General features: G+C 49.9%; 1 protein-coding gene across 1 annotated transcript in view; it reads right to left on the bottom strand.

The window, feature by feature from the left end:
- UBASH3B (ubiquitin associated and SH3 domain containing B) overlaps positions 1 to 21,280 on the bottom strand; it is a 140,679-nt gene that overhangs the window by 26,620 nt on the left and 92,779 nt on the right. Inside the window, exons 2-6 of the mRNA XM_038754650.1 lie at positions 20,661 to 20,714; positions 13,987 to 14,173; positions 12,490 to 12,688; positions 8,587 to 8,756; positions 1,697 to 1,905 (exon numbers count right to left, since the gene is read on the bottom strand). Coding sequence (XP_038610578.1) covers positions 1,697 to 1,905; positions 8,587 to 8,756; positions 12,490 to 12,688; positions 13,987 to 14,173; positions 20,661 to 20,714 — 819 coding nt within the window. The remainder of the gene's footprint in view (positions 1 to 1,696; positions 1,906 to 8,586; positions 8,757 to 12,489; positions 12,689 to 13,986; positions 14,174 to 20,660; positions 20,715 to 21,280) is intronic.

Raw genomic sequence — 21,280 nt, 5'->3', positions numbered from 1 at the left:
AGATGATAGTTGAGGCCATGGGAGTGAATAAGTTCACCAAGGGAGTGAGTGTAGATAAAGAACAGAAGGGGACCAAGAACTGACCCTTGAGGAACCCCTACAGTAAGGGGATGGGGAGGAGGAGCCCGCAAAGGAGACAGAATGAACGGCCTGAGGTGATGCTCTCCTTGTGCCGGTCTCCTGAACAGAGTAGGGCCCAACTAACTACCAGCCACTACCCTGGCTTCTCCATGGCAGGGAATGTGTATACCAATTCTGTTATACTCTCCGAACAGCATAACAATAATGATAATAATAATAATAATAATAATAATAATAATAATAATGGTATTTGTTAAGTGCTTACTATTTGCCAGGCATTGTTAATAATAATAATAATAATAATAATAATAATAATAATAATAATAATGATATTTTTAAAGTGCTTACTATATGCCAGGTGCTGTTCTAAGCATTGGGGTAGATACCAGATAATTAGGTTGGACACAGTTCCTTTCCAATGTGGGGCTCACAGTCTTAATCCTCATTTTATTGATGAAGTAGGTGAGGCACAGAGAAGTGAAGTGACTTGCCCAAGATCACACAGCAGACATATGGCAGAGCCAGGATTAGAACTCACATCCTCTGACTCCCAGGCCCTGATATTTCCAGTAAACCATGCTGCTTCCTGCTTCTTTAATGCAGTGCTCTGCACACAGTAATCCCTCAATTAATATGATTGATTGATTCTCACTGAGGGGCCCGCTAGTGGCCTGTGGCCTGGGCTCCAGGGCCAGCCAGGTGGTCACCCAGAGAGACCCGAGAGTGAGTGGGCAGAGACAGGGATCAGAAAAGCCTGAATGCTGCCTGTCACAAAAGTCACTTTAAGCACTGTGTCAACTTTGCCAAAAAGTCCCCCAAATGCTCATTATGGGGCCCTGGCACTCATTCTGCCTGCAGCACTTAGCAGAGGCCTGGCTAATGTCAGCCAACCATGTGGGCCCTCCCTCTGTCAGGCGTGTGTGCATGTGCGCACTCACACATACACACACAAACACACATATGCTCCATTAAATCCATTTCCAACTTGGATGCCAAAAATGCAAAAATGCCACCTGGGAGCTAGGCTTCATGGGACCAAAAATATTTGCATGTGCTGGTCCTAACACCTTGCGCTGGACCTCAGCCTGAGCTCTGCCCCACCCCTACCTCCCCCATCCCGCCCGCAACATGTTCTTCCTGCTCTGGCAGCTTAGCAGTGTGGAGGGGAAGGGAGAGGGGAGAAGGCGCAATTTATAGCCACTGTCGCCTGTGGGAGGCCCCCTGCCCACCCAGCTTCCCCTCCCTCCCTCTCACCCAACGATGGCCAGTGGCAGGAAGGGGAGAGGCTCAGGATGGTAGTAAAGGTCTGGATCTCCACTGCCATGGACAACCTTCCCCATCCCGCCTCTGCCCTTGGACCCCTCCCATAGATGACCAGCAGACAGAGGGGAGACCAGGCCTTTTACCCATGCAGCCAGCGCGGGCCAGGAGCCCAGGCATTGTGGGTGGGCACCCTCCCCACACCAGGCTCTGCACTCTCTGCACCAACTCCAAGTGGCCCCATTAACAGGTCACCAGCCCTGCCCCTTAGCCCCCCATGTCCGAGTTGAGACCCTCCCCCCTGCTGGCAGTGTTGGGGGGGGGGGGGGGCGACGGCGACCGGGAGATCGCTCACCCATGAAATATCCAGGTGCTGCACTCGTCGGCCTTGGTGATGTAATTCTCGGGCAGGAGGCCGGCACAGCCAGTGGCCAAGGAGGTGCCGAAGACCCAGCCCTCGCTGGTGCTGGCCTGCTCCACCGGAGACATGAAGATGAAGTCCCCGGGCACCAGCTCCAGCTCGTCGTCATTCTGCGGGGTGTAGGGGTAGGTCACCTGCAGCGTCTGCCAGAGGGGCGGGAGCGCACAGGAGAGACCTCGGTCAGCCTGAGTGGGCATCAAGCCCCCGCCAGGTGCCGGGCGCTGGACTAATAATCATTATTCTTGTTGTGGTATTTGATAAGAGCTTACAATGTGCCAAGTAGCTGGGGTAGAGACAGTAAGACCGACCAGGCATAGTTCCCATCCCACCTGGGGCTTACAGTCACAAAGAGGGTTGGAGATCGGGTATTTAATTCCTAGTGTGCGGATGACTAAACAGAGGCACAGAGCAGTTAAATGACCTGCCCAAGGTCAGTCAGTCAGTCAATCGTATTTATTGAGCGCTTACTGTGTGCAGAGCACTGTACTAAGTGCTTGGGAAGTACAAGTTGGCAACATACAGAGATGGTCCCTACCCAACAGTGGGCTCACAGTCTAGAAGGGGGAGACAGACAACAAAACAAAACATATTAAAAAGATAAAATAAATAGAATAAATATGTACAAATAACATAAATAGAGTAATAAATATATACAAACATATATACATATATATAGGTGCTATGGGGAGGGGAAGGAGGTAGGGCAGGGGGGATGGGGAGGTGGAAAGGAAAAAGGGGAGTCAGCCAAGGAACAGTGAGGAGGTTAGCGGCAGAGGAGCGGAGGATGAGGGCTGGGCTGGAGAAGGAGAGAAGGGAGGTGAGGTAGGAGGGGACGAGGTGATGGACAGCCTTGAAGCCGAGAGTGAGGAGTTTTTGCTTGATGCATAGGGTTGACAGGAAGCTACTGGATGGTTAGGAGGTTAGCTTGGGACAAATGATGTACCCTGAACAGTTTTTCACTGGAAGATCAGACTGGGGGTGGGGGAAGATGGGGGAAGGAGAGGAAGGTCACACAGAAGGCAAGAAGCAGAGCCCAGGCTAGAACTCAGCTCTTCCGACTCCTTGTCCTGGGCTCTTTCTACCAGACCTCACGAGACAATCATATCTGACATAGTCCCTGTCCCACATAGGGCTCAGAGGTAGGGAGAGTAGTATCTTATCCCCATTTTGCATATCAAGGAACTGAGGCTGGGAGAAGTAAACAAGGTTATAGGTAGGCCAGTGGAAGAACTGAGATCAGAACGCAGGTCTCCTGACTCTAAGCCCTGTGCTCCTTTGGCTAAGCCACACTGCCCCAGCCCTCCTGCCCCCATCTCCCAGGGACCCCCAACCCCTGAGGGTTTGTCAGGCAGGACCCAGTATGTTTACACTGCATCAACTAGAAAGAGTTGGGTACCCAGCAGACAGCTGGATATTTAATTTTTAAATAGGACCCAGAAGAACAGGGGCTTCAAGCGGGTTGGCCACTGGATCTGGGAAAAACCTGGATCCCCCAGGATAGTGTGGACAGGCCCGGGGGTGACCTGGAGAATCAAGTGTCTGTTCTCATAGGTCCCCATCCTCCCCTCATCAGGGGCATTTTGGGGACTGTGGCTCCAGACCCTCTGGTCTTTGCCTAAAGCCCACTCCTCCAGGTCCTCTGTCTGCCCAGCAAGGGGAGTTTAATTAAACATGGACATATTAGCTTAGTTACCTTCAATTTAGCTGACACTGACCTCACCCGTGCCTGCCCCCACCTAATCTCCCAGCCCCACCCTGACCTGTTCCTGCCTTCTCTCTCCCTGCCCTGCCCCATCCCTATCCCTTGCCTTCTTTTTCCCTGCTCCACCTACCTTCTACCTGCTCCTTCCTTGCCCAACCCCACCCCCGTCTCTGACCCCATGGCTCTTTTCCTCCTTGCCCTACTGGCCTCTCCCCACGGGCACACAGACAGGCCTCCTGTCCCCCTGGATTTTCCCAATATCCCCAGGAAACTGAGTTAATCCATCTTCAGGAACATTCCTTTCCCGGGAACAGGGCAGAGGGAGGGACCAGGCCACAGGAAACATGCCCAGATGGCTGCTGCCCTGTCACACAGCTTAGCTCAGGCCCTCTGTTCCTGCAGTGCCATCCTCCCCCACCAATGATCAGTCACTGGATTTGAGCGCTGGAAGAAACTCAAGAGATCATGTGGTCCAGCCCCTTGCCTCCAGGTAGAAAACCTGACCAGGAAACATCATGGTGCAGTGGATACAGCATGGGCCTGAGAGCCAGAAGAGCATAGTTCTAATCCCGGCTCTGCTACTTGTCTGCTGTGTGACCGTGGGCAAGTCACTTCACTTCTCTAGGCCTCAGTTACCTCCTCTTCAAAATGGGGATTGAGATTATGAGCCCCACATTGCACAGGGACTGTGTCCAACTCGATTTGCTTGTACCCATCCCGACGCTTAATACAGTGCCTGGCACATAGTAAGAACTTAACCAATAACCATCATTATTATTATCAGACCTTTTTCCACCCAGAGAGCTCTTTCTTGGATCGCACTTAACTCCCTCTTGCTGCATTTTAAGCCTTTCTCCCTTGTAGTTGGTCACTGGAGAACCCAAAAAACAAAGTATGATCTTATTCACTCACTTCTATGACAGAGATAGGGATTAGTATTTCTACTCTGCAGAAGGGGAAACTGAGGCCAAGCCAAGACAAGAACCCCCTTGGATAGTGTCTTAAGGATGCCCTGCCATCCCCCAGACTGTAAGCTCATTGTGGACAGGGAATGTCTACCAACTCTGTTACAAAGTTGTAGGGTACTCTCCCAAATGCTTATTATAGTGTTCTGCACACACACTAAGCATTTAGTAAATACGTTTGATTGATTAATGATTAGGAGATGCTGGGCCCCATTCAGAGGGAGCCTGGGGCCCCTCCTCCCCTAGAACTCTCCAGAGGTCCGGGGGAGCCTCAACTGGATGATGTGGTGGGGCTAGCTGCAATGCTTCCCCAAGATGGGGCGATGGACCAGATGACCAAAGTGTCCAAGGAGTCTAGTAAGTGACCTCCAGATTTAGAGTACCCGATAAGGAGAGGCCTCAGTTTTGACTCCCTTGACACCAACCTCTAGCTAACGCCCTCTCTTCTGTTTGGATCTTCCTCCATCTTCAGATCTGGCAGACCGCCACCCTCCCCATCTTCAAGGCAGGGTTCTTCTGAAATCGCATCTCTTCCTGGAGACCTTTCCAGATTCATCTCTTATTTCACTTGATCCCCCCTCCCACCACCATTTCAGCCCTTCCATTCCATCTAAATCCTTTGGTTCTCACATCAACCCCAACTGCACTCATGTACACCTATTTGCTCCCCCCACCTGTAATTAAAGTCCTTGAGGGCGGAGATCATGCCAATTAATTCTAGTGCACTCTCCCAATCACTTAGTTCAGTGCTCAGTAAGTGTTCAATAAATACCGCTGATGATCCATTCCCTGTGGAGTCCAGATTCATTCATTCATTCATTCATTCAATCGTACTTACTGAGCGCTTATTTAGTGCAGAGCACTGTACTAACTGCTTGGGAAAGTAAATACAACAATAAACAGTGACATTCCCTGCTCACAGTGAGCTGGAATAGGTCACCCAAACCAGGTGATCAGTAGTAGTAATAAGAATTGTGGTATTCATTAAGTACTTACTACGTGCCAAGCAAAGTGCTACTCACAGGGGGTAGATCCAAGATAATCAAGGTGGACAAAATCTCTGTGCCACATGGGCTCTCAAGGGTGGGAGCCTAAGGGGGAGGGAGACAGGAATTTAATTCCCATTTTACAGAAGAGGAAACTGGGGCACAGAGAAGTGAAGTGATTTGCCCAAGATTACACAGCAGGCAAGTGGTGGTGGTGGGATTACCACCCAGATCTTCTGACTCCCAAGCAGCTGAGAGACTGACCTGAGTCTTCCTCCCTCCAGCATGCTGAGTGACTATGGACAAGACTTGTTTTCAGGACTTCTGCCTCCCTGCCTGCCCCATGGGGAATAGAATGCAAGCCTGCCACGCATTTTCAGGGCTCTTTAAAGGCAAAGACACTTTAAATGGGATCAGGCTAGATAAAATGTTACAGAGAGGAGGAGAAGGGGTGGGGAAGGAGGGGGAGTCCAAGGGAGAAGGGGAAGTAAATGAGCTTTTACAAACAAGAGCTAAAAAGGGCCAAGTTATTTTTAAAAGATCGTTCATGTAGGTGTTTGCTGTCTCTCTCTCCTTCCCTCCCTTCCCGCCCTTCTCACTCTCTCTCTCCGCCCCCCCCCCCCCGCCAGCCAAGCAGAAATGTGGGTCAGGCCAAGAAGTGGCAGTCCAAGGCAAGATCGGAGACCTTCCTGGAAAATTCCATCAGTTGCTTCTCCTCCCACCTCTTCCAAAGACAACTGTCTATACTGCTCTGACTTTGTACTAGACAGCTGTAGCCCAGGCGGTAGCCAGGCTGACCCGCTGGAGGTGGCGGTGGACTGGGCTGGCCCAGTGAGGCCCAACCTGTCTCATGCCCTGGCCTGCCCAAATCACAGCCCCTCCTCATTCTGAGCTGGGCCTAACCAAAGCCTGGTCCAAACTGCTCCTCACTGTGGGTAGCACAGCTAATCATGAGTGGCTGTCCTGAGGGCTGATGGGAGTGGGGCCATAAGAGTACATGACAGTGGACTAGATGACCTCTGGACAGGACTGTCTTCTGGTCCTTTCCCCAAGACCAAATGACCCTGGGCTGGAGGAAAAGGTACTAATGATGGCATTTATTAAGCGCTTACTATGTGCAAAGCACTGTTCTAAGCACTGGAGAGGTTACAGGGTGATCAGGTTGTCCCACGGGGGGCTCACAGTCTTCATCCTCATTTTACAGATGGGGTAACTGAGGCCCAGAGAAGTTAAGTGACTTGCCCAAAGTCACACAGCTGACAAGTGGCTAGGTACTAGGAAGGAGAAGGGGGAGGGAAGAGGGGTGCAAAGAGAAGAGGGGGAGGAAGGGTGGGAAAAGGGAGTGGGGTGCAGATAAAGAAGAGAGGGAACAGACTTAAGACTGTGAGCCCCACGTGGGACAGGGATTACGACCAATCTGATCATCCTGTATCTCCCCGAGCGCTTAGGATATTGCTTGGCACATAGTATGTGTTTAATCAATACCACAATTATTACTGTTGCTATTATTAGGATCCACTTGAGAGCTCTGTGGCAGGAGAAAGCAAGGCAAAGAGGGAGGAAGGGAGGATGGAGCAGTGGTTACTAGACAATTTCTAGTTGTCAGTCACTCAATCGTATTAATTGAACGCTTATTGTGTGCACAGCACTGTGCTAAGTGCTTGGGAGAGTACAATACAACAATAAAACAGACACATTACCTGCCCACAACAAGCTTACAGTCGAGTTACTTCCAATATCCCTCCATGCTCTGCGCCAGGATTTACCCCCCCTGAAAAGTGCGGCCCCTCGGCATCACCTGGTTCTGACCGAGGCCACCGCTGAAGCCTGATGATGCCCAATGATCTTACATCACTGAAAAGTGTGAAAGTCAGTCCTTTTTTATGGTATTTGTTAGCACTGGGGTAGATACAAGCTAATCAGGTTGGACAAAGTCCTTTTGCTTCAGAATGTTTGTAAAACTCATTCTCAACAACTGACACATCTATGCCTCCAAGAAATTCTGGAGCACCAAGCAAGGTGGCATCGGGCTGGGGTATGGGGTGTCTCTGCCCAGCCTCATGGCCATGGGCCAGGGTTTGCTAATCCTTTCTTACCCACAGCCTCTTGGCTGCCTTTTGGACTGTGCCTGGTCAGCAGCCAGATTCAATCTACTTTCATCTGGCTCTTAGCGGGGATTCTCAATAGAACTGGTCTCTTCTTTCCCAATGCTTAGTACAGTGTTTTGCCCACAGTAAGTGCTTAGTAAGTACTATCTCTATTACTACCTCCCCACCCTCCACCCCGCCATATATGCCAGTGAAGAAAGAATGGCTCCCTTCAGCCCAACCAGGTCTCCTTGTTCCATACCCTTGTCCCACAGAGACACACTCTAGGGCTTGCATTGCTAGAATTTCAGAGCAGAAGGGACCCAGAGAGGTCTTCTAATCCAGACCCCTGATTCCAGGCAGGCAAACAGCTAAAAATTCAAAATCAGGCCTAATGGAAAGACCACAGACCTGGAAATCAGAGGACCTGGATTCTAATACCGGCTCTGTCACTTACCTGCTGAATGACCTTGGGAAAGTCATTAAACTTCTCTACCTCAATTCCCTCATCTGCAGAATGGGGATTCAATACTTGTGCTCCCTTCTACTTAGAATGAGATCCCCAAATGGGATCTGATTATCTTGTATCTACTTCAGTGCGTAGTACAGTGCTTGGCACGTAGTAAGCACTTAACAAATACCACAATTATTAGGTCAGGTGCTCGCCCACTTAACTCTTGGGAAGATTGAGGAGGCCGAGTCTGTTGGACAAGTTGCCTGTAAGCTCACTGTGGGCAGGGAATGTGTCTGCTTATTGTTATACTGTACTCTCCCAAGCACTTAGTACAGTGCTCTGCACACAGTAAGTGCTCAATAAATACAAATGAATGAATTGAATGAGTCCCATTCTCAGTTCTGGCTGTGACTCAGTGTTAGGCCTTGAATCAATCTCTTATCTTTTGGGGGCCTCAGTTTGCTTCCCCCATGAAATGGGGTGGGCAGCCCTCCTCCCACCCATTCCCTCACAACCCCAGAGGGAGAAAGACTTGGTGGCAGCCCAAGTTGTGTCTGAGCAGTTTTAGTCCCTTTGAACCCACAACTCAGGGTGGGGACAGTGGACTGTGGGGCCCCAAGGAAAAGTCACCTCATGGTTAGCAAACCGGATGTCCCGGGAGAAGATGGCAGCCACCCAGTCACAACCCAGTTTGACATCGATGTTCTGGGCTAGTTTCTCCAGGGTGGGCAGGTGGCTGGCTTGGAAGTGGTAGGCAAGGGTCACATGCAGCTGCTTCTTGTGGGGCTCCACGTGCACCTCTGTAAGGAGTAAGAGAAGGTCAGGAGTGAGCCAACCAGCAGCCAACCCATCCCAGTGGGCTCCCATGGAAGCTGGGTACAGGGGCCAGAACCAGATGGAAGTTCTGTCCTCCCAAATAACTAACCATCTTCCTAAACTTGAACCACAGAGGACACGAGAGATGGAGACCGGGGATACTGCTGGTGGGTCCTGCCTGGGAGTCAAGCTAAGACCCCAGGCAGAAAGAGGGAAAAGGAGGCTGAGAGAGGGGAAGAAACTTGCCCAAGTTCACACAGCAAGTGGTGTGGTCTGGTGTGGTAAGTGAGGAGCACGAAGAGGGGAATTAAAGCATCAGGGCTTGCATCGAATTACCAAGCCCTTGGGCCTTTCAGCCTCCCCAAGACTGATATTGCCTGAAAGTTTTAAAAACCTAACAGTCACACCATCCTCCCCCTCCCTTCTCCAACGCAGATGTTATCTCCACAGGCCACTTTTTCCATTTCTTTCTCAACCCTAAGGAAGTTGAAGGACTGACTCTGAATGCTTCCAGCTGTGCTTCCTCTAAGTCAGCTATGACAGGACTGACACGTTCTGGGAAGAGCTGGGCTGACCAAAAGCCACTGTTGTTTGCTTTTGGCATTAAGGTCGCTCTGGAGCCAGAAACCACCCGTCTGGAAACCGCTGGGGATCTTGTGTTTCCGTGTGGGAGGGCTGGACCATTTCACTGCGGTGCGGGGGTAGGGGGAAGGCGACTAGCTGTTTGAACCACCACTAAGGAGTGCTACAGGAGCAAGGAAAGCCCCAGGTTCTTGGGGGACAGTGGCCAATCCCACCCTTCACTAGGTTCTGGGGTCCACATAAGAAACTCACCCAACACAGGTCTCTAACTGGAGTGCATGCTTTGAAATGCAGTCAATCAACCCAACTCTCGTAAACGCTCTTGTGATGGGAAGGGAATTAAAGTCGGGGAAATACTGAAGGATTTTTCAGGCGTTTTTTATGGTATTTGTTAAGCATTTACTATGTGTCAAGCACTGTTCTAAACACTGGTGTAGATACAAGTTCATCAGGTTGGACATAGTCCCTGTCCCACATGGGGCACCTAGTCTAAGTAGGAGAGAGAACAGGCATTGGATCCAACTTGGTTTTATTACACTCTCCCAAGCACTTAGTACAGTGCTCTGCACAGAGTGCACAATAAATATCACTGATGGATTGAACGAATCCCCATCTAACAGAAGAGGAAACTGAAACCCTGAGAAGTTACATTCATTCATTCACTCAATTGCATCTATTGAGCGCTTACTGTGTGCAGAGCACTGTACTAAGTGCTTGGGAAGTACAAGTTGGCAACATATAGAGACGGTCCCTACCCAACAACGGGCTCACAGTCTAGAAGGGGGAGACAGACAACAAAACAAAACATGTAGACAGGTGTTGAAACTGTCAGAACAAATAGAATTATAGCTATATGCACATCATTAACAAAATAAATAGAATAGTAAATATGTTCAAGTAAAATAAATAGAGTAATAAATCTGTACAAATATATACAAATGCTGTGGGGAGGGGAAGGAGGTAGGGCGGGGGGATGGGGAGGAGGAGAGGAAAAAGGGGGCTCAGTCTGGGAAGGCCTTCTGGAGGAGGTGAGCTCTCAGTAGGGCTTTGAAGGGAGGGAGAGAGCTAGCTTGGCAGATGTGTGGAGGGAGGGCATTCCAGGGCAGGGGAAGGATGTGGGCCAGGGGTTGACGACTTGCCCAAAGACACACAGAAGGCAAGTAGTGGAGCCAGGATTAGAACCCGACTCCCTGGCCCGTGCTCTTCCCACAAAGCCCCGCTTCCTTCTGAGACCTTGGTTTAACCTCAGCAGGGAATGTGAGGCAACTCTGATAACTGACCCCATATGATGGAGAAGAGGGCCTTTTCTCAGTCTCCACCAAAGCTGGAGAGAAAGAAAAATAAAACGCTTCTCCTTCCAGCCAGGAGATTTCTCTGAGAGATTAGTGCCCCCTCCCTTCCCATCTCCACCCCCGCCAAACATCAGCCTCCGAAGTCGGCAACAATTCAGAACAGACTTTGGCCTTTGTGAAGCCAGAAGGAGCTTAACTAGGACTGTTGTTCTCCTGTGCAAGGCTGGAGGCCTCCGCTGGGGCTTGGGTTGGTTTTCTAGCTCACTTCCCAAATGGCCCAGGCCCTGACTAATAAACGGCTCCCTTCTCGAAACCTCAACAGCAGTGGGTTCAGAGAGATTTTAGTGCGGAGCTTCCGTGCAGTTAAAAGAATAGGAAAACAAGTTCTATGAGGCAAGGAGAAGGAAACTGGAAGATACAAAGCAGGGAACTGGAGAATGCTAAGGGGAATCTAAACACCCGTTTGAGTCTCTGAAGGTTGCTATACCAAGCCTGGTCCACCCAGGGTTATCCATCTCTGCTAAAGACAGAAATCAGCAGGCTCAACTGCAGCCAGTGACATTAAGTTAGATAACAGAAAAAACTTCCTAACAGGAAAATTTGTTAGCTTGGAAATGGGTGTCTGAGGGTGACCTCTCTGATGGTCTTTAAAAACAGGTGAGGTTCTTCGATTCCACTCACACCTCATTAAAGAATGCTAGGCAGAGATAACTTCAAAACTCCCTTCTGCGGTGAGTTTTATATAGTTCCCGATGGCCAAAGGGGTCAAAGTACTGGTACAGTTTTTGTTTGCTGATTGTTATCTTTTTTTATTTTTGGTGGTTTTATGGTATTCATTAAGCGCTTATTATGTGTTAAACACTGTTCTAAGCGCTGGGAGAGATTCAAATTAATTAGGTCGGACACAGTCCGTCCCATATGGGGCTCACTACTTTTTCGCAGGCAAGATAGTTTGGCCAACTCTGATTCTGAGGTGTATTTTTGCTGCCAATCAGCTACTCATTCATCCAAAGAGGCCTGGCTGTGCCTGGTGCACAAGTGCTCAGGGGAGACAGTGTACGGCACCCCTCCACCCCCACAGCAAACACCCACACCCATTAACCTTAATCCCCACCCCACCTCATGAACCTCTGGGGCCTGCCTGCCTGCCTAATAGACATTAGCAACTGAATCTGGATTTAGCAACTGACTGTAGCCTGATCCAGTAACCACTGCCGTTACTCAATACTACGTGGACTCCCTATCCTCCCTGCAGAATGCTCAGACAGTGTCCCACCTCTAGGAGGAGTGCACATGTGGATGTAGTCATGCGGAGGCGGGAGGGGAGGAGGAGCTTGAATCTGGGACTGGGCCCAAATCCACCCTGACTCCGGAACTCGGGAACTAGTGGCTCAACAGATGGGAGGAACAGCCCAGATGTGGAACATCTGCCAGGAGCGTGGTTTCGACTTAGGCCTTAAAGGGTTATAACAGTAGACCTACAATTGCTCTTCCTTCCTCTGCTTTGTCCGTGCCCCCGCCCCCTCCATGGGTGGCACCAACAACGGGATGCTAGAGCCAAAGCGGTCTTTTTAGGAGGGGGTGACAGGGTCTACCAACTCTCTCCTATTGTACTCTCCCAAGTGCTTAGCACAGTGCTCTGTACATAGCAAGCACTCAATAAATATAAATGATTTCAGAAATGATTGAGATGCTGCCCTCTGGCAGGGCAGAACAGAATGTTTGGGGCTCCTGTGAACTGCCCAGAGGGGAGGGACGCATCTGGTCCCTCCGGCCTCAGCCTGGCCCTTCCAACCTGGAGGCCTACGGTGCTGGAGAAGGGAGAGGCTTGGGCCCCACTCACCTGTTTTGGAAGCTGCCTCAGCAGCAAAGTCAGCAGCAAACTTCTTGAGGACGTCAGCACTCTCCTCCTTGACAAAGAGGCCGATGAAGTTTGAGGAGGTGTACAGCTCTAGAGGCAGTGGAGCGGAGAACTTGCATTTCCAGCGCATGACAGTGGTTTGCAGGGCCTCCCCCAGGGCATCCACTTTGCTGTCCTCACACTGTCAGGGCCAAGCAGATGGGAACCAGTCGGGGAAGGTCAGGGGAGGGAAAGGGACAGCATAGGCCGCTCAAGATAGGAGACTCCCAGAGAAGCTGGAAGGACCCTACTTCCCCCAAGAGCTGGGAACCAAGGAGAGTGTCCTTGTTGGCGTGCAAGGAGGGTTAAGGAATTGCTCCCCGTCATTCTGCAGATGGGAAGGATGAGGCTCTGGCAGGGTGGGGCAGGGTGAAGATGCCTCCAGGGCAGGTCTCAGAGTCTAATGTCCAAAGAAACCAGAGCCCCAAAAAGTTATAGGACTGGACACCCCTCCCCCAGGCTCATCCAAGGACAGCAGAAGCTAAGCCTCCTGGGACTAGGAGTCAGGAGACCAGGGTTCTAGCCCCAACTCTGTCCCTGATCTGTTGTGTGTCTCTGTGCAAGTCACATAACCTCTTTGCATCTCAATTTCCTCATCTGTAAAATAGGTTAAGATTCTTGGTCTCCCTACTTCTTAGGTTGTAGACAGGGACTGTATCTGATCTAATATTCTTGTATCTGCCTCAGCACTTAATAAATGCCACAATAATAATTATGACTATTATTATTATTACCGTTTACTATCTCTCAGCAGCCACCTCACAAAAGGGATAAAAGCAATAATAACACTGAATGTTTTTAGTACTTATATTTCCCAAAGTGTTTTCACACTCATTATCTCCCTTCCAGGTGGGGAGATGATGCTATTATTCTCCCTGTTTTTCAGAGGAGGAAACTGAGGCCCAGGGCACTTAGGTGACTTGTTCAAGGTCACGGAGCCAATCACGTGCAGAGCAGAGACCTGCGCTCTTTCCACTAGGCCAGGATGCAATAGACAGCCCCTCCCTGCTCACAGGATATCTGGGCTAAACTCTTTTTCAGGAATGATAGCCACAGGGATCTGTCATTCCCCCCACTTCCCCTCTCTTCTTACTGCTTCTTTCCCCAACCGCACCACAGACAGAATTAGAGGAGAGAGGTTTAAATTGCAGCCAGATGGATTGAAGATGATCTAAAACAGAACTTGCAAGTGATGGCTGTTATGAATCAGAAACGTTCACGGACAGCAGAAGGGGAAATCCCTCTTCCTAGAGAGACCTGGCTGTATGGGAGGGCTTGGGTGTAGTCCTGCTGGGAGGCAGGGGGATGGATGAGTTGACCACCTCTTGAGGATCAGCCCCAGGCACCTGTGCGGGACATTTGTGGGGATAGATCACAGGGGAGGGGACAGGGAGAGGGTCAGGGCTGGCTAGGGTTACCCAGAGGAAGGGCCCAACTTACCATGAAGAACTGGCATAGCGTGATGTGGGGAAAGATGTTGTGGGCTTTGTTCTTCCCGCAGATCTGCTTTGACTGCTGCCAGAAGTCAGAGAGCTTCTGTGCTAAGGGGCCGGTGGGCCGGAGGTACAGGACGTATTCGCGGGGCAGGGGGTCATCTAGGAATGGGTCGCCAATATGGGAGAACAGCCTGTGGGGGCATTGAGGGTGAGAGAAAAGGGGAGGGTGGCAGGGGGGGAGATGAGGAGTGAGAGACCACTTTCAAAACACTGAGGGAGACATAAGGAGACACACACACTCCCACCTGCTACGGCTTTCAGATCCCAGACCTGGCTCAGCAAGAGTGATCCAGAAAGATGGAGACAGGAACAGAGAGAGGGAGAAACGGGAAGAAGGGGAAGAGAAAAGAGGGAGAGGGAGGAGAAATGGTGGAGAAGCGGGGGAAATGAGATGGAGGAAAGGAGGGAAGTCACTGTTTCCTGAACTGTGGCAGTGGGGAGGACTCCACTGGCCAGACTGCGGCCTAAGCCCTAGACCTCTGGAGCCCTAAAGTCATGCAGCAGTGGAGCCCTGGAGCCTGAAGCAGTAGCGTCCCGGAGCTCTTGAGCCCTGGAGTAGAGAAGCCGTGGAGCCTGGAGCCTGCTGTCTGAGGCTTGGGCTGTCACCCATTCAACCTGACTTTCCCCTGAAACCCCCTTCCCCACTGCCCAAAGCTGAGGGCCAACATCTCCCTCCTGGAGGGACTCCTCACTATAGCTGAGGCACGCCTCACCTTTCAGCCAACCATTCTCATCATCATCACCATTAATGACATTTACTGAGCATTTACTATGTGCAAATCATTGAACTAAGCACCTGGGAGAGTACAATACAACAGAGTTGGCAGACACATTGCCTGCTCACAACAAACTTACACTCAGCAGAGAAGGGTCATAAGGCCAGGGGAGCCTTTTGACTTTCTAGGAAAGGGGACATAAGATCATGTTCACTGAGTGTCAGTCAGTACTAGGCCAACGCCTGGACTCTGGTTCTGTTCAAGTTGTCCTGGGGACTCCACTTTCCCTCACATTCAAGCAGTAAGGTGTAGTGGGAAGAGGACAGGCCTGGAAGTCAGAGGTCCTGGGTTCCAATCCTGACACCAGCACATCTCAGCTATGTGACCTCAGGCAAGTTACTTAACTTCTCTGTGCCTCAGTTCCCTCATCTGCAAAACAGGGATTTAACACCTGTTCATCCTCCCTACTAAGACTATATGACCCAGGTGGGACCTGATTATGTTGTACCTGCCCCAGCACTTAGTACAGTGCTTGGAATAGATTAAGCACTTAACAAATACCACAATTACTATTAATCTACTGCCAAAGTATGCCAGTTCTTCCTACACAACATCTCCTTGATCTGCCCCTTTCTCTCCATCTGAACAGTTACCACTCTGGTCTTTAGATTGTAAGCTCCTGTAAGCTTGTTGTGAGCAGGGTATATGTCTGCCAACTCTGTTGTACTGTACTCTCCCATGGGCAGGGATTGTGTCTACCAACTCAGTTGCATTGTACTCTCCCAAGTACAGTACAGTAATCTGCACACAGTAAGTGCTCAATAAATACCACCGGTCCAAGCTCTGATCATATTGGGCTAGACTGCTGTATCAGTCTCCTGGCTGGTCTCCCAGCCTCCAGCCTCTTCTTACTCCCAACTATCTGTACTCCACACTGCTGCTTGGATTATCTTCCTGAAATACTGTTCAGCGCACATCTCTCAATCAATCAATAAAATTTATTGAGCACTTACTGTGTGCAGGGCTCTAGACTGTGGGCAGGGATTACCTCTATCACTATACTGCACTTTCCAAGCACTTAGTACAGTGCTCTATGCACAGTAAGCGCTCAATAAGTATGATTGAATGAATGAATGCAGGGCACTGTACTAAATGCTTGGAAGAGTACAACACAACAATTTAATGTACACATTTCCTGCCTACAACAAGCTTATCATATGGAGGACACAGACATTAATATAAATTAATAAATTACAGAAATGTGCATAAGTGCTGTGAGGCTGGGGATGCCTCCTCTCCATCCAATCCACTATCTTGTTGGTTCAATCTCTCATCCTATCCCGACTGGATTACTGCATCAGCCTCCTTTCTGATCTCCCATCCTCCTGTCTCTCCCCACTTCAGTCTATACTTCACTCTGCTGCCTGATTATCTCTCTACAGAAATGCTCTGGGCATGTCACTCCCCTCCTCAAAAATCTCCAGTGGTTGCCTATCAACCTTCACATACAGCAAAAACTCCTCACTATTGGCTTCAAAGCTCTCCATCACCTCGCCCCCTCCTACCTCACCTCCCTTCTCTCCTTCTACAGCCCTCCCTTTTCTCCTTCTACATCCCAGCCAACACACTCTGCTCCTCTGCCGCTAACCTCCTCACTGTGCCTCGTTCTCACCTGTCCAGCTGTCGACCCCTGGCCCATGTCCTACCCCTGGCCTGGAATACCCTCCCTCCACATATCCACCAAACTAGCTCTCTTCCTCTCTTCAAAGCCCTACTGAGAGCTCACCTCCTCCAGGAGTCTTTACCAGACTGAGCCCCCCACTTTTTCCTCTCCTCCTCCTCCCCTCCCCATCACCCCCACTCCCTCCCTCTGCCCTACGCCCTTCCCCTCCCCACAGCACTTGTGTATATTTGTACATATTTATTACTCTATTTATTTTATTATGATGTGTATACATCTATGATTCTATTAATCTATGCTAATGGTATTGACACCTGTCTACTTGTTTTGTTTTGTTGTCTGTCTCCCCCTTCTAGACTGTGAGCCTGTTGTTGGGTAGGGACAGTCTCTATCTGTTGCCAAATTGTACTTTCCATGTGCTTGGTACAGTGCTCTGCACACAGTAAGCGCTCAGTAAGTATGAATGAATGAATGAATAAAGGGAGTAAGTCAGGGTGATACAGAAGGGAGTGGGAAAAGAGGAAATGAGGACTTGGTCAGGAAAGGCTTCTTGGAGGAGATGTGCCTTCAGTAAGGTTTTGAAAGTGGGGAGAGTAATTGCTCGTGAAATACCAAAAGGGAGGGCGTTCCAACCTAGATGCAGCATGTGGGCAAGAAGTCAGCGGTGAGATAGATGAGATCAAGATACAGTGAATAGGTTTTTGGGGTTTTTTTGGCATTTATGAAGCGCTTACTATGTGCAAAGCACTGTTCTAAGCGCTGGGGAGTTTACAAGGTGATCAGGTTGTCCCACAGGGGGCTCACAGTCTTAATCCCCATTTTACAGATGAGGGAACTGAGGTCCAGAGAAGTGAAGTGACTTGCCCAAAGTCACACAGCTGACAAGAGGCAGAGCTGGGATTTGAACCGATGACCTCTGGCTCCAAAGCCCGGGCTCTTTCCACTGAGCCACACTGCTTCCAGGTTGGCATTAGTAGTATAGTATAGTAGTGAAGTGAGGTAGGAGGGGGCAAGATGATTGAGTGCTTTAAAGCTGATGGTAAGGACCTTCTTTTTGAGGTGGATATGGATGGACAACCACTGGAGATTCTTGAGGAGTGCAGAAACATGGACTGAATGTCTTTGTAGAAAAATGATCCAGGCAGCAGAGTGAAGTTTGGACTAGAGTGGGAAGAGACAGGAGGCAGGAGGTTAGCTAGGAGGCTGATATGGTAATCAAGGCAGAATAAGATAAGTGCTTGGATTAACGTGGTAGCAGTTTGGATGGAGAGAAAAGGACAGATTTCAGCAATGTTGTGAACATTGAACAGACAGGATTTAGTGATAGACTGAATATGTCATGGTTACAGGATTGTGAGGTAGGAAGGATGGTGATGCTGTCTACAGTGATAGGAAAGTCAGGAGAAGGACAGGGATTGGGTGGGAAGATAAGGAGTTTGGTTTTGGACATGTTAAGTTTGAGGTGACGGCAAGACATCCAAATAGAGATATCTTGAAGGCAGGAGGCAATGTGAGACTGCAGAGAGGGAGTGAGATCAGGGCTGGAAATGTAGATTTGGGTACCATCTGCTTAGAGGTGGTACTTGAAGCCAATGGGGACAATGAGTTCTCCAAAGGAGTAGTTGTAGATGGAGAGTAGAAGGGGACCCAGAACTGAGTCTAGAGGGATGTCCACAATTAGGGGGTGGAAGGTAGAGGAGGAGCTCATCAGAGAGACTCTTCTATCCTCAAGCCCCTCCACTGACTCCCTGCATCTCTTCACATAACACAAATACCCCTCAAAGTCAGCTTTGAGGCTCTCCACCATGTGGCCCCACCTGTCCTACCTGTCTCACGCTAACCCCCATCCTTCTGTCTTTGCTCCTCCAAAGCCAACCTTATAGTTCAATCTCACTCGTGACTCTCCTGCCTCCGTTCCCTCACTCACGCTACCCCTCCCCCAACTTGTAAATCTCTGACTCCCCAGATCAGACAGACCACATTCAAATTCCTCCAAATATCCCATCTTCTCCAACAGGCCTTCACCGATTCACTTCCAGCATATCCAACATCATATAATCCATCAGTCATCTCTTGCACTTATGGATTCATTTCTACCTATCCTCAATCCTTCTGTATTTGTGCCTTTTCAACTGTACAGACCATTATTGATTTTGATCACTCTGTAAAATATACTTATATCTGCTCCCCAGAAGAGCAAAAGCTCCTTGCAGGCAGAGAATGTGGTACTTGCTTGTCTGCCAAGTCTCCAGCTCTCAACCCCATGCATGGTGCCTAGAGGGCCCACAACAAATACCAATGCTACCAGAGAGAGCAGGAAAGAAAACACTCAGCACAGTCCCCTGAAAGTCTCGCTCCTCAGAGGCTCGGCGACTCAGGGGCTCAGGGACTCAGAGGCTCAGCTTGTGGGAAGAACGGCTTCCCCTCCCACCCAGGGACAGGAAGAGCACCCCTCACTGGAAGCCAAAAGCCATCCATACCCCACCGATTCAGTCAGTCCATCTGCAGAAACAACAAGCAGTGTCTGGGGATCAGCAGTCAACAATCATCACCATTTGCGTTTACTGAGCATCTGTTCATTCATTCATTCAATCGTATTTATTGAGCGTTTACAGTGTGCAGAGCACTGTACTAAGCGCTTAGGAAGTACAAGTCGGCAACATATAGAGACGGTCCCTACCCAACAACGGGCTTACAGTCTAGAAGGAGGAGACAGACAACAAAACAAAACATGTAGACAGATGTCAAAATCATCAGAACAAATAGAATTATAGCTATATGCACATCATTAACAAAATAAATAGAATAGTAAATATGTACAAGTAAAATAAATAGAGTAATAAATCTGGACAAATATATACAAGTGCTGTGGGGAGGAGAAGGAGGTAGGGCGAGGGGGGGATGGAGAGGAGGAGAGGAAAAAGGGGGCTCAAAGCTGGGAAGGCCTCCTAGAGGAGGAGAGCTCTCAGTAGGGCTTTGAAGGGAGGAAGAGAGCTAGCTTGGCGGATGTGTGGAGGGAGGGCATTCCAGGCCAGGGGAAGGACGTGGGCCGGGCAAAGCACTGTACTGGGCACTTGAGAGCATCAAGAGCAGTAGAAGATCTGTTCCCTCCCTTGAGAAACTCAGGGGGAGGATTTCCGACCCAGACAAAATCAACCCATCAACAAGCCTCATTGGGGAAGGGCCAAGGATGGGGTTAGGGAGGGCTGGAGTTGGGTCAGTGTCCCTACCATGGCACTGTGCACAATCACCTTGCCGGCGTTTGACCCGTGAGTAGTGGGTCAATGCCCAGTTTCTGAGGCTGCTTTATCCACGGAGGAGCCAAACTCTGTCCTCACAGGGAGCAGCTAGAGCTGAACTCAAGTCCCTCTGTTTCCCTCCCCTGCTCGCCCTCAGTCTTAGACTAATAATCTCCCAGAGAATGGGCCTGAGGCTAGGCCTCCAGGGGGTGGGAGAACAGAGATGCAGCCCAGAACCCATCGTTCCTCAGGCCGGAGGAACCGAGTGCTGACTCACGCCCTAGGGAGGGTGGCATGCTTCCTTTCCTTTACAGGGCAGCTTGGTCTGACTGCTTCCCATGAGCTAAAACATACTGACTTGACAAAGGAGGATGTTTCTGAAAACACCCAAGTGAACATTGCCAGCCTGATACACAGTAGGTATGTTGCCCTGATTGAACCGATGGACTGAAGGACTGAAAACCCATTGAAAACCCATTGCCCACCACCTCCCAAAGACTGGAAGTCCTCTGAGGACAAGCAACACATCTACTAACTCTACTGCACTCTCTTAAGTGCTCGGTACAGTGCATTGTGCACAGCTTCCTATGTGGGTCAGAGACTGTGTCCGGCTACCACAGCCCTTGGTACAGTGCTTGGCACAAAGGGTGTTTATCAAGTGCCACAATTATTATTCAGAATAATAAATACTGTAAGCTCACTGTAGGCAGGGAATATGTCTGTTAACTCCATCATATTATACTCACCCAAGCATTTAGTACAGTGCTGTGCGCAGAGTAAGGGCTCAATAAACACCATTGATTGACTGATTGAGCAGTTCTGCAGGATTAAGTGTCCAGCCCTGTCCACTGTGGGGGTAGAACCCCCTCCACCCTCACCATCATAATGCAGTGGGGAAAGGGTTGAGAAGAGTGTATCCCTCACCCACCCGCTGAGTAATGACATGCAATTTTCTCTATTTATTTCTTCATTTTGTACCCACCAGTCACAGGCAGCTTGAACACTTCTTCCTCCCGTGGATGCCAGGGCTTTTTGTCTAGAAAGAGAAATTACATTTCCATTGTTAGTGTTTTTAGCCTGGCACAGAGTCTCCCCTGCATCAGACCCAGCCAAGTGCAACCCTCTAGGCTGTGAGCCCATCTTCTTTTCTGGACAAGGACAGGTGGTGGGAGGGGGACGGAGGGCTGGGGGACGCACGGATGATGACTCCCCGGATCTCCCCGCCGAGAGCCAGGTCCCAGTGACAAGGGCAGCCAGCAGGACCAGGGCAGCATGGACTTCACCTCTGCCCTATGATAGGCCAGGCCATTTTCTGGCACAGTTCAAATGACAGGTATATCCTCACACACTTCCAGGATATTTTTTTTTGCTTCTCCTGTCCTTCACTTTTCTATCCATCATCTGCTCTCTTTGTCCCGGAACCCTTCTCCCAGAGGTTGGTGGCAGCAAGCAAGAAGATCACAGCGCTGGGGATGGGAGCTGAGCCTTGGGAATCTTCAATGGGGCTCCAGCGGTCTGAGGGATACTGACTCAGGGAAAGCCAGAGGCCCTGCATTTCAGTGCGTCGCTACTAAATCCACCTGCTCTTTCCCCTTCTCTGCA

Source organism: Tachyglossus aculeatus, chromosome 11 (assembly GCF_015852505.1).
Source record: "Tachyglossus aculeatus isolate mTacAcu1 chromosome 11, mTacAcu1.pri, whole genome shotgun sequence".
In the NCBI taxonomy this organism is placed as follows: Eukaryota; Metazoa; Chordata; class Mammalia; order Monotremata; family Tachyglossidae; genus Tachyglossus; species Tachyglossus aculeatus.
Note: the sequence above shows the minus strand (reverse complement) of the source record. Positions and strands in the feature narration are given on the sequence as shown.